Source organism: Nanorana parkeri, unplaced genomic scaffold (assembly GCF_000935625.1).
Source record: "Nanorana parkeri isolate BGI_ZX_2015 unplaced genomic scaffold, ASM93562v1 scaffold726, whole genome shotgun sequence".
Taxonomy (NCBI): domain Eukaryota; kingdom Metazoa; phylum Chordata; class Amphibia; order Anura; family Dicroglossidae; genus Nanorana; species Nanorana parkeri.
Window position 1 is genome coordinate 1,424,339 of NW_017306994.1, and position 12,808 is coordinate 1,437,146.

Genomic DNA, 12,808 nt, shown 5'->3' on the forward strand with positions numbered 1-12,808 from the left:
GCGAGCAGAAGCTTAAAATTAACAGAAGTTGCTGCTGACACACACACAAAAAGGTAGTCCTGAAAAGGGCTGTTTGATCTATGCACTGTGAACACAAAGGATGGTAAGACTCTAATATAGATCCCACTGCAATGAAAATTACAGTAATGTAGCACAATACAGCAATAAACACAGGATGGGGTACACTACATAATAGATAACCCACCACACTGCAATTCACTGTAATATAGCACAATACAGCAAATAGCATATAATATAATGCTATAACATAAATAGCATTGTTTAATTAATATAGCAGTAACTATCTCTCTATAAAAATACACTGTGAGCTGTCCCTATCTACTCCAAGTCTCCACACACACAGATGAAAGGCTGCCGAGAACTCTAGTTTTTATAAGGATGTGGCTGGCACGTAGGAAAACTCACATTACTAACCTATCTGAGCCACATAACCACAGTTCAAAGGCTAGAAAGATTGGCAATTGGTTGCTATGACTGTGAATGATCACAGTAGCTTGCCATTGTTCTAATCTGTGAATGACTTGAGTTTGGGTTGAGCTCATGGTTGACCCAAACCTAAAGCTCATCCCTACTGCTTACCATTCATCTGTGCTTACGTAGAGCATATAAGACTCTACACACCTCTAATACAAGAATGTAATGGTGGGCAGGTGCTGCTTAAACGGAACCATGGAAGCTTCTGCACAAACTCTGCCTACTAATTTCTGTGATAACTATGTAGAAATGTATTTTTTATTTATGTTTTCAGGAAGAGCCTTATGTGATGTTTAAGAAGTCTGATACCCCTCTGTTTGGTAAGGACCGATTTGAAGGCTTTTGCATCGATCTCCTAAAAAAGATTTCAGAAATCCTTGGATTTGAATATGACATACGTTTAGTGGAAGATGGTAGATATGGATCTCAAGATGAAAAAGGACAGTGGAATGGCTTGGTGAAAGAGCTAATTGATCATGTAAGTGATTCCTTCAAACTTTATTAAGTAGCAGCAAATACTGTATATCTTACATATAAATGGGTAACATTATGAGATGTCTTGATGGCTCAGGATTATTATGGATAAGTAGAGCTTCCAATAGTAATCACAACAGAATGTAAAATATTTAGGAGACCTATATGATCATTTTCATTCTACAAACATGGTATTGTCTACTCAGTATACTTTTTTTAATATAAAAACACTCACTTTATAAGTAAACCAGAGGATATAATGATAACCAATTATAATGATAACCAAAAGTGCAGGTAGTGGCATACAACCATTTTAACAAAAACATTTTTTTTTAAATGTATTGATGTTTATTATATCTTATATTTATCTTATGGTTGTATGCAATTTAGGAAGCAGGAATGTATTTCATTATATATTGATTGTTTTTTAAGAACAAATCACGTAATATGTTTTTGAAGGACAAATCACGTAATATATGTTATCACAGTGAAGGTTGTAGTTGCACTGAGACCTAGAAATTAAAGAAATTAAAATATTTCCAGTTAGTACCAATTTGACACATAAGGGTCTCCCAAACAGGCTTCATGTTTTCTAAAATTCAAAATTATGTAGAAGCTTTATCCACCTTCTCTGCAACTTAAAATACACTGAAATGTCAAACAGGAAGAGTAATGGCAATAGTAGTTTGTATGGCCTGGTAAATCGGGTGCAAATATCTTACTACCATGCTCCCCAAAAGAAGTAAGAAGCTGGTTAGAATGTTAATCTTCCAGCAACCATCTAAAACGGATACAGCTACTGTGGTTAAAATAACCTTTGAACCATACTGTGGGCAACATTCACTAGTAAGGTGTATAAAGTTGAACAATAAATACTATACTACAGGAAGGTGCAACAGTACAAGTGTGTACAAATTGCACTTATGCCCATGTGTATTGTTGAGTACTGATAAACCAGTTTATTTCTATATCCATCATATGGAATGTGTGTACAAATTGCACTTATGCCCATGTGTATTGTTGAGTACTGATAAACCAGTTTATTTCTATATACATCATATGGAATCCCAAGCCCAGGAGAGAAGGCAGTAATTCACCTTCATGCTGCATAAAAGGAAACACAGGGCTGGATGTATGCACATGTTTGTATTTAGGAGATGTATGTCATAGTTGCTTTGTCAGTGGTAGATGAAAGAACTCCAGGATGAACACATAGGGGTCTATTCACTAAGCTGCCATAGGCAGCCGAGTGAATGACCACCCTCTGGCAGGCTACTCGCTGCTGTTCGGCCTATTCTTAAAGATGCCGAACAGCAGTGGGACCGAGCAGAACAGAAAGAGTTAAAAAGGGTAAAATAGAAAACGTAAATAGAAAATGATTGTGCGGAGCTAGCAGTGACAGCTAGCTCCGCCCAATAGCTTCCTATTGTCTGGCGGCTCTGCTGCCGTCAAAAAAAAAAGAAAAAAAAATTCCTATTGAAATGCATTGGTACATTACTATTGGCTATTTCAATTTGCAATAGCCAATAGTAAACTAAATACAAGAGGCATATGTATTCTTACTTGAATCTTGGTGTACTTTGTGTATTTTTTCCAGATCTGTGCAGTAATTCAGTATAATACCTTTCATTTGAACAAGAGCTTCCTGGTACAAAGACCTGTCACCACTGTTCTCTGTCTTTGTGCAGGGATACTGGTCTTGTATCCAGGGGTGTCACCAAGCCAGGTGTCACCCTGTGTGGCCGTCGGGTGTTACCTGGTGCGTAGGTCATAACATTGTGAATAATGCACTGCAGGTTGCCATCTTGGTGATGGATGCTGACAAAGAGAGGAGGGAACGTTCGTCCGGTGGGATAAGGTATGCTATCGGGTCCCACTCCTCTCTTGTGCAACTGTCGGGCTCTCGGTCCATGAGTTTTCAGAGGGGGTGACACTAAAATGACTCTCAGTCATTTTGGTGGCATCCCCTCTGATGTTGTCACCCGGTGCATGCTGTAACCCCCCTGTGATGCCCCTGCTGGTATCCACTCTCCTCCTGTACCTATCTGCAAGCAGTCTTTAGGCCTGCTGAGTCCCCCTCACAGCTCTGCTCCCTGCACAGGCTATGTGCAACACAGTTATGATGTCAATGCTACTTTTACAATGTAATATCTAGGTTTTCAAAGGCATTAGGTACACACAAAGTGAATTTATATAATTTGTGGTCATTGAGGAATATAATTAAATAAAAGGTGTTGTGCCCAGAGTTCAGCTTGAAGCAATATCAATCTACATTCACAGCTCACATCGTAAATTTCTTAAGCAGCATGCAAAACGTTGCTAAAATCTTTCATTTCTTGTACAGTATATAATGTATAAAGCCACTTGATGAGTAAGGGTTAAACACAGCTGCTCTTGGAAATTCTCTGCTGCCTATAACCATTCTCAAAATTACCACTACTGATCTGCACGCAATCAGAGACTCGGTTTTCAAGAGAGAAAAGGTTAGGGAGAAATTTCTGATTTTTTTTCTTCATTGGTTAAACTACTGAGAATCATTTTAATGGATGCAATGTCCTCTGCTTTTTCAAGAGCTATCATTATTAGCAATATGAAAACATGTCTCCATGGCAACAAGCTCTGCTACTAATCAAGCTTTGATTGGTCAGCTTTGATGCTTCCATTCTCCCCAGTTATTAAATGTCTTTTTAATTGTATAAAATGTGGCAACATTGAGGTTTAAGGAACTTGTGTAAGATTGTTCCAATAAAAAAGAACCACATTAAGAGAAGCCTCTATGTACATCATCTACATTGTCCCATACTTCTGTGCCACATGAGAGTACAAGTTCAGCAGTCAGATTTTCTGAGGCTTGCTAGCAGAAAGAAAACATTGACTTGATTACAGGATATTACTTCTATATTTAGCACGATGAATGTTCTCTACATTTGTGGTCAGGGCTGTCAGCAGGGTCAGTTCACAAGGGCATTTTTCAGAGTTACAAGCCACCTAGGTACTAGACATGTAAATTTCCTTTAGCTCCAAATGGATATTTGTGTGAATTTCATTAAATTCGGACATTTAGATGCATCTGAATTTCAAAATTCTAATGCATCCGAATGCAAATAAAATCTGAATGCTTTCAAAATCATTCAAAACTAAACAAATCCAGACATGTGACTGTTCTCTGGCAAGTCAGATGGGTTATTTTTGGGCTGTTGGAGTTACCTTACAGGCACAGTCAAGTTTCCAAAACGAAAATTCCGATGGATCCAGAATCTGAATAACAAACCAAATCAAATTTTGTATCTGAAAGATCAAACAAAACATACTTTTTGCAGGGTTGCATGTCTACTAGGTACTCTCAGGACCTCTTGGACCTCTTGTAATAGGTCATGCCACAAGGTTTGTTACCTATCCAGTATATCATCAGGCAGATATGTTAAGAAGTTGCTAATAATGTTAATAAGCAACAGGAAAATTTAAATTAATTGCATAATTAAAGTATATTTCAGTTACAGGTGCGATTTTAGGGCTGACTTCTTTCATTGTATATAAACTCCAGGGTGGGATCTCCCTTTCATAGTTTCTACTTCTATAACTGCCTGCTGTGCAATTTTGAAAGTTCCCACTAACCTTCAGGTTTTTCCAATGTTCCTTTTGCCTTCTCTATATTTTAAAATACAGTGACAGTTCCACAAAGAGAAATGGACCTCCTCATGGTGGTCAGTGTACAGACGTGGGAAATCAAGCATTAAATTCTCATCACCACTTCCTAAAAAAAAAGAAGTACCAGCCCGGTGATTTATCTTATCTTAAAGTGACAAAAAACTCAGGAGGAAAATCTTAAAAATGCATTTATATACCTAAACTATTAATACAAATGTATCTTGTTTGTGTATCACTTGACTGTAGATCCTCAAATCATCTCTGAATTCATGCTGGCACTGTCCTTCCTACTGGAGGGTGGCTACTATTGTTCGACATGGTCATGCTGTTGTCAAACTAAATCAGAGAGGGGCATGCAAGTGTATTTTTAGCTAATAAAAGTATGGCACCATGCAATGTTTGTTTTAAGGTGACACTAAACTCAGAATTTAAATCTTAAAAATGCATTCAATACATTAACTATTAACAAAAATTTATCTTATTTGTGTATCACTCAGCTGTAGATCCTAAAATCATCTCTGAATTGGTGGTGACACTGTCCTTCCTTCTGAAGGGTGGCTACTTTTGTTCCCCATGTTCCCTGTGTGTGTTGTAAAGTAGCCACAGCTCCAAGCTCACTGCCATGATGGACTACAATCTCATGTTTAGTTTACTAATTTGTATTGGATGGCAGTCTATCACAGGAGTGAGCTGAATGCATTTTTAAGATTTAGTTTCATTTTAACTTACTGAGTTTAGTGTCATTTTAACTTACTTACATTACTGAAATGTCATAATGTATATTTGGGTTAATTATTTTATAAATAATTGATAGGATATTAACTGATGAAACTATGAAAACAAGGAAAAACAGGAAAAAGAATATATCCTAAACAACATGACACCCATTTAACATGCTTTTAGGCATGGAATACGGTGTCTGTATAATGGTACAGGAAGTTGATTTCATGAAACTGCATAGCTCAGTGTCTTTGCTATTGCTATTTTTCCCTTCTGCAGGATGGGGGGTGGGGAGAGGGTATAAGCACTGGGAGACAATATGGGAGTATGTTCTGACCTCCAACACAAGTATCAATGGCCATTAACCAGAAACTCTTAGCACCAAGAAGTATTCCACAAGGCTACCAGTGGTAGTAATAAGGGTTGACCATTTAGGGTACACAAAGGTGGCCTGAGGCATTCAGTGCCATCAGCAAGCAATAGAGGAAACAATTTCTGGGCAGATAACTTCAAATAATGCTATGCAATTTAAATCTTTAAGGTGATTGCTTTTAAATGTTCTCCTAGGGACCCTTTAAAACCAGCCCGACTATTGATGCTTAATATTTTTCACCGGCAAAATATAATTTAGAATGGAAAAACAATGAAATAAAATGCTATAATGGTAGATGACAGATGTGGATGGAAAAACAGTGACTTAAAATAGCTACAAGAGCACTATAATTACGGAGAGCTACAAGTGGTCATTATCTTCCTTATCTGCAGTCTGTTTTTCAGCTTCTGTATTAGCCCTTCCTCAATTTCCCTTGTGAACGGCAGCTGAGTTCTTGGTATCTTACAGTGTTCTACCACGTTCATGGCCCTGGTCACCTTATAGCAATAAGAGGTGTGAGACTCTGACAACACGTCTGTCTATCACCTCTAAATTGAAAGCAGCTGTAAGCTTGCTGGAATACACCACACACTAAGGTGAATATTAGTGGGCAAGTGTGCCGTTTTACATCAACCATCTAAAACCACTTGTACAAGAGTCAAAGGTCTACAGATCTGTCTTGCGTAGCACACACAGCTTTCACAGTAATAGTAAAGCCTGGTAATGGCATCCAAATGAGCACTCGAGTAAGCAGTTTTGTTTCTTCTCTGTGCATTGTACGCAGCACTTCAGCAAGAATGTCTTTTAACCAGCAGCATTACAGAGCTTAAAAGCACACGCAGGTTAGAAGTACTGTGCAAGGCCATAAAACTGCACAATTGTTTTTTTTTTTTTTTAACATATCATTTGAGCACAGCTGTATTTAGAAACCAATGATCTGAACTGATGAGGTCCTTGTGATTTTAACTTATAATTTGTTTTCTGAAAGGCCAGTTCACGCGGTTCACTGTGACAAATCAGTCATAAGCAGATACGTTTCTCCGAGCACAGCTCATGCAAGCACCTTTCAGTGAATGTATTTTTAGTTTCTTAAGGAATTTTTTGCTTTCAGGGCCCAATACTTGCAGTACAAATCATGTGTTACATAAAAAATGTGTATTTTCTCTTTTCCTTTTCTATCAGTTGCTCAGTGGTGGAAATTGTAAGAATTTAGGGCAAGAACAGCTACTGGGCCCTCTGCATTAGGGATGGTCCGCCGGTTCGATTCGAACATGAGTTTGAATCGAAAATCCGCTGTTTGAGCGTTCGCCGAACTTTATGGGATGTTCACGGTTTGTTTGACCGCGCAACGTCCCATACTGCAAAGTGTAAGCTCTAATTGGTTAAAGACTTGCACCTGACCACATTTGGAGCCATGATTGGGCAAAGTCCTGATGACTATGCCCAATCATGTCTCGCCTATGAGATGCCGGCAAACTACACAATTTGGCGGAGCTAGCTGTCACCACTAGCCTCGCCCAATTATTTATGTTTAGCCGGCATCTGTCAAAATGCCATTATGCGGCGGGAGTCTGGACTTTTTAATAACTATTTTATTTAACACTTTAGTGAATGGGTAAGGGTACAAGAACCCCTTATTCATTCACAAGAGAGGGGGGTGACATCTGGGTGCCCCCTTAATTGAAGGGGTAACCCGATGCAAATAAGCCCCCTTCCCCCGCAGACCCCCACAACCACCGCTGCCGAGGGCATGTGGCCTGGTGTTGGAGGGAGAAGGGCCCCTCGCTCATCCCCCCCCTTTCTGGCCCTGCCAGGCCTATGCTCGGATCAAGGGTCTGGTATGGAATTTTAGGGGGACCCCACGTCCCCTCCCCCATTTTGGGGGGTGGGGTTCCTCCTTAATATTCCTACCAGACCTTAAGGGCCTGGTATGACTTTAAGGGGGAACCCCACACACTTGTTTTTTTTTTTTTACATGGGGTCCTTCCTCACTATTCCTACCAGACCTTAAGGGCGTGGTATGACTTTGAGGGGGAACCCAACACACTTTATTTTACATGGGGTCCCTCCTAAATATTTCTACCAGACTTTAAGGGCCTGGTATGACTTTGAGGGGGAACCCAACGCTTTTTTTTAAAAAAAATGGTCCATCCTTACATTCCTACCAGACCTAAAGGGTCTGGTGATGTTTGGGAGGGGGAACTGCACACTTTAAGACTAAAACTATTTTTTTTTTTTTAGAACTGTCAGTTTTGGTGCAGCAGGTTCTATACATCGTACAGATCCGCCACTTCACAGGCAGGTTAAGGGGACCCCCCCATGCATGATATTAGAAGGAATTTTTCATTTTTATTCTTACCGTTTAAGTGATGTTAAAATCACTGCTCCTGTTTTTATCATTTATTCCTGTCCCCCAGGGCAGTACCCGGACCCCCATACACCTTTTATGGCCAATAACTTGCATACAAGCCCTCTTAAAGGGGGTGTTCGGCCCATCACTACTCTGCATATAAAGCTTAATTCCAGACAAACAGATAAAAACAGATATGAAATATAAGGGATCTGTTTAACCTGCCAAAGAATTTGTATTTCCATCCAGTGCTGATATTTACAAAGCTCTGTTACACAGCACAGGGGATCAGATTTTACTCTGCAGCTGCAGTTCAGAAACATTTACTGGTCTTGACCCTCCTCCAGCCTGTGACTAAACAGTAAAAGGAGAAACAGAATACTAAAATCTAATTTCTCTGTCACTCTGCTTTTTCCTCCTATGCGCCTGCTCTTTGCAGTGCAGCACAACTCACTGGCTCCTTGTGCTGCTTTTCTCTGCCCAAGTCTAAACGCTGCTGTTTTAAAAACAAATACATTTAAGGGTGTATTCACACAGAGCAGCCTTCATGTGTATTTTTATATATGACTGGAGTTCAAACTTAACAGATGAAGAGTGGTCATTTGTGATGCCCTGAACTGTCTCAGGGCCTATGAATGCCATTAGAAACATATCTTTTCTGCCCAAATGGTATCAAGAGAAAAAATGGTAGAAGTAGTCTACATGTGTCAGTGATGGTCAGACAAAGAGTGAAGAAGGTGCCTGTTGCCTCAAACTATTTGTATATTATGAATCAGACAAATGATTAGGGCACCTCTTGAAGAATATCTAATTTCTCATCAGCCGTAGATGTGAGCAGTGTTTTGGTTCGTGGGACAGCAGGAAGGGCTCCCTTCGCCTTCCCAATGCATATAAATGGGCCCCTAAATCCTAGAAAGCCCTTGTGTAGCTACATGGTCTATGCAAAAAGTGTATCCACCCCTGCTCTTACTTTCCAATTATCCTTAATGAAAATATTGCATTTATCTCTTGCAAACCACAAGTTAATCCAACATACACATACTCCACCTTGAATTCACTTTAATATACCAGCGCCATACCCCTTTGAATGACTGAGCTGTAAACCTGTGACTCCATGCCATACTACTTCTCCATTGCAACCCTGGGGTTTGTGTATACAGCCAAATTATTATTATTATTATTATTATTATACAGGATTTATATAGCGCCAACGGTTTGCAAAATAAGGAAGACATTACAATCACAATACAAATCAAGACAAGATGGTAAGGACGGCCCTGCCTATGAGAGCTTACACTCTAAAAGGGAAGGGGAAGTGATACATGAGGAGGTAGCTGTGTGGGGATGAATTGTTTGAGAATGTGATAGTTCAGTGGTTAGGTTGAGGTGGGATAGGCTTATTAAAACATTTATTAAAACATATTATGTTTTAGAGTATCTGTACCATCAACAGTCAATATTCCTGAGTGTTTCTTCCTACACTGAGTTTTAATTCACATTTGAAGCTTATAGTAATGTACATAAATGTTTGTTAAAAGTGTGTTATAATAGTGTCGACAGATATAAAAGGACTTGGTTCAGCTATACCTTTGAGTAGAAAGGATAACAATTATGCTTAAGGTAAAAATAATACTTTTTTACTATTACAAATGGATAGACCAGCGATCCATGGTATAGTTTTTAACTTGGGATAATGGTGCTGGATGTTGTTTATTGGGAGGGACACACCTTATTTTTAGTAAAATCATGTTGCTATATTTCCCCATTTTCCTTATCTTCCAGCCCTTTAAATAATACAAAAAATGTTAAGGATCTTGTGAAATTTTGCTATTTTTGTTTGTTCATTTAATCATTCATTTTTTTTTGGGGGGGGGTGTCTAGTTAGATGACTCTCTCCAATCAGCTATCGCTGCCCACCTGTAGATAACTAGAAGATCTTGAGCCTCTACAAAGTGGGAACATGGGACTTGAATATATCTATAATGACAGTGCCTCCACCCAACAGGGCCTTGTGTATTACAAGTGGGACCCCCAGATGAAAATAACATTTGTCTATAGGCATGTTCCTAAGAAGATAAAACTTAGATGTTAAGTGAGTTGAGTGAAGAGTGTCAGTAACTTTGAACATATTTTAGATATTTTAATGACACATGCATGATGAAGAATAGGGGTGGAGGATGAAGGGAGTACAGGATACCTGTTGAATTACTTCAAAGCACAGTCCTTTTGGTCTTCTGCATAGTCTTTATCTTTCTAGGTCCCTCTCTCATAGGGCTTTAATGGCTAAATGGTTAAAAAAAAATATGTTAAACTTTTTTTTCACTAACTTTATTGCTATCACATAGTGGGCTAACAAGCTTGTTGCTCGGAGACTCACCTTGCTGGTTCTGGGCCCGCACGTGGGACAGTGGAGCCCAGGGAAGCAGGCGGAGGCGGAGGGGTAGGGGGTGGGGGCAGCGCATTTAATGGATTGATAAAAACGATTGACAACGAATGACAAATATTTAAAATTACACCAAGAACATGGCTGCAGCAGCAGCTGTGTTCTTAGTATAACCACTTCTGTGGGCTGCAGTATATTTACGCATTGCGGCCCGGAGGTTGTTAATACTGTATGAAGTGTTATCTCTAGCACACCCTGCTGGAGAACACTTGACAATAGGTGTCTCATCTCCCACAATTTAAATATGGCAAGGACTCCCTCATCCCAGAGAACATTTCCCTAAGTCTGATACCAGTATTTTTAAAATAATATCATGCTTTATTTTTTGTCCGTGATCCACATAGTCAAAATGTTAGCAAATTTGCTTGGGCAATTTGTGCCCATATAGGTAAGTTTAAAGATCAGTAGCATTTTATTTATGGACACTTGTCTCTCAATGTCTTTTTATTGATTGTAGGAAATGTTTGCAATCTCCATTTAAGCATTTCACTTCTGGCATAGAAAGTTGAATTGAAAATCAATAGTTTAACATCTTGGGGTATATTAGGGATATTATTGATAATAATGAAAACTTGTTGCCAAAACATGTTTATGCATCCTCAGGGAGGGTGTAGTATATTCTGTGTAGGAATTTTGTTTGAATACATTTTATCCTTAACTGAAATCAATTAGGGTAAATAGATATCAATGGTTTCTTCCCAATCTTCATTTTCCAAAGAAGGAGTATTGCTCTGCCACTTTTGTAGAAGACGGGCTAATTTGGGGAAATCTGAACAAAATAATTTTGCGTAGATTGAAACAGTGTTTTCACCAGGATATTCCCTACAGTCCAGTTGAGCAGTCTGTGTGTTTTTCAGGGCTTTAAAGGGCAGTAGTGTTCTTTGTGGCATTAAAGTGAAACAAGATTTTTTCCATTTTCTGCACCCCCCCTGTTTATTAAAAACAATAACATTTTTACTTACCCTCTCCACACCCCAATGCTGCCCTTGACTTTGGTTCAGCATTGGAGATCCCTTTCAGGGCAGAATGACACTAAGTCATTCTGCCAGTTTCCTGTGAGCCCAGCCTCTTGTTTACAGATGCCCCTTAGGGCACATCATCACTCATGCTGGACCAACAGTACTTCAGGCCTAACATATTATTACGTGAGCACTGCTCAGTCCTGGATAAATTCCCTAACCCACTGCTGCCTAAAGGGGAAGTGCTGGTTATGTAATTGGACTGGCAAGAATACTGCGGGAAAAAGTATGTATTGGATCTTTTTTTAATCAAAGTTAATGGGTGGGCAGAGGGTTGTAAATACCCGTGTTTTTTTTTTAATGCCTGTTTTTATATCATATTGGACCCAAAGTCAGAAAGTAAGGTAGACACAGGTTTCCTGACAGTGGGGTGTGTGGCAAGCAGTTGTTTGGTTTCAAGATTGGTATAAACCCATGACTACCCATGCCCCATATGTTTATAGCAGTTTTCATGGGAATATCAATATTGGGGTGAGGCTGTGGGCCTCTAAATACCACAAATCTCTATATTTAATATTAGAATACAAATATTGAAGAACAGTCTTGGAAAAAGTGAAAGTTACACTGCAGTAACTACTATAAAATTAACTTTAAATATGGAAAAAGGCAATCCACTAAAATATATCACTATGTTCTCGTGTGTAATTGCAAATTACCTTTAGCTTTTTTTTTTGCACACTTCTGTGAGGGTATTGTGACTGCAATGGGGCCATTTGCTGTTTCTGTCTAGCATTTCAAAACTATAGCTAGGGTAATGAAGATATCCAGAAAGGTAGTGATATCTCAGAGTATTTTGCCCCAAGGCTCTTTTAGATTACATTAACTATGTTGAAATTAAAAATAAATGCCTTCCAAGGGAATAAATGCCCTGCTTTATTGTTATTAACTGTGTTAATAGGGGAGACTGTTATCTTAAGTAAAATATAGGCTCCATTATACAATACTAGCTGGGGTGCTCTTGCTAGGCTCTGCACAAGATCATATACTGCCTGCTGTCTAGTAGTGTCAGTGATAGTTTTTGTACACTTGTGGGCCACAGTATGGAAAGAAACCAATTAACTTACCAGTATCTTCTTTCAGAAAATTAGAACAGCTTGATGAAACCCCAGGCAAGAACATAGCAAACACTATTTAGTTATGTATATAGTGCTTTTAGTGACCATACTTAATGCAATTTAGCCACAAAACCTTATCTACATATCCTTGGGTTTGACATGGTAAGAAATAATGTGCACAAAATGGGACCAAGTTGACTGACTGGTAAGAAACTACACTATCAAAAAACA

The 12,808-nt window shown here is 39.0% G+C and overlaps 1 protein-coding gene across 1 annotated transcript in view; it reads left to right on the top strand.

The window, feature by feature from the left end:
• GRIK3 (glutamate ionotropic receptor kainate type subunit 3) overlaps nucleotides 1–12,808 on the top strand; it is a 452,956-nt gene that overhangs the window by 329,884 nt on the left and 110,264 nt on the right. Inside the window, exon 10 of the mRNA XM_018564116.1 lies at nucleotides 770–973. Coding sequence (XP_018419618.1) covers nucleotides 770–973 — 204 coding nt within the window. The remainder of the gene's footprint in view (nucleotides 1–769; nucleotides 974–12,808) is intronic.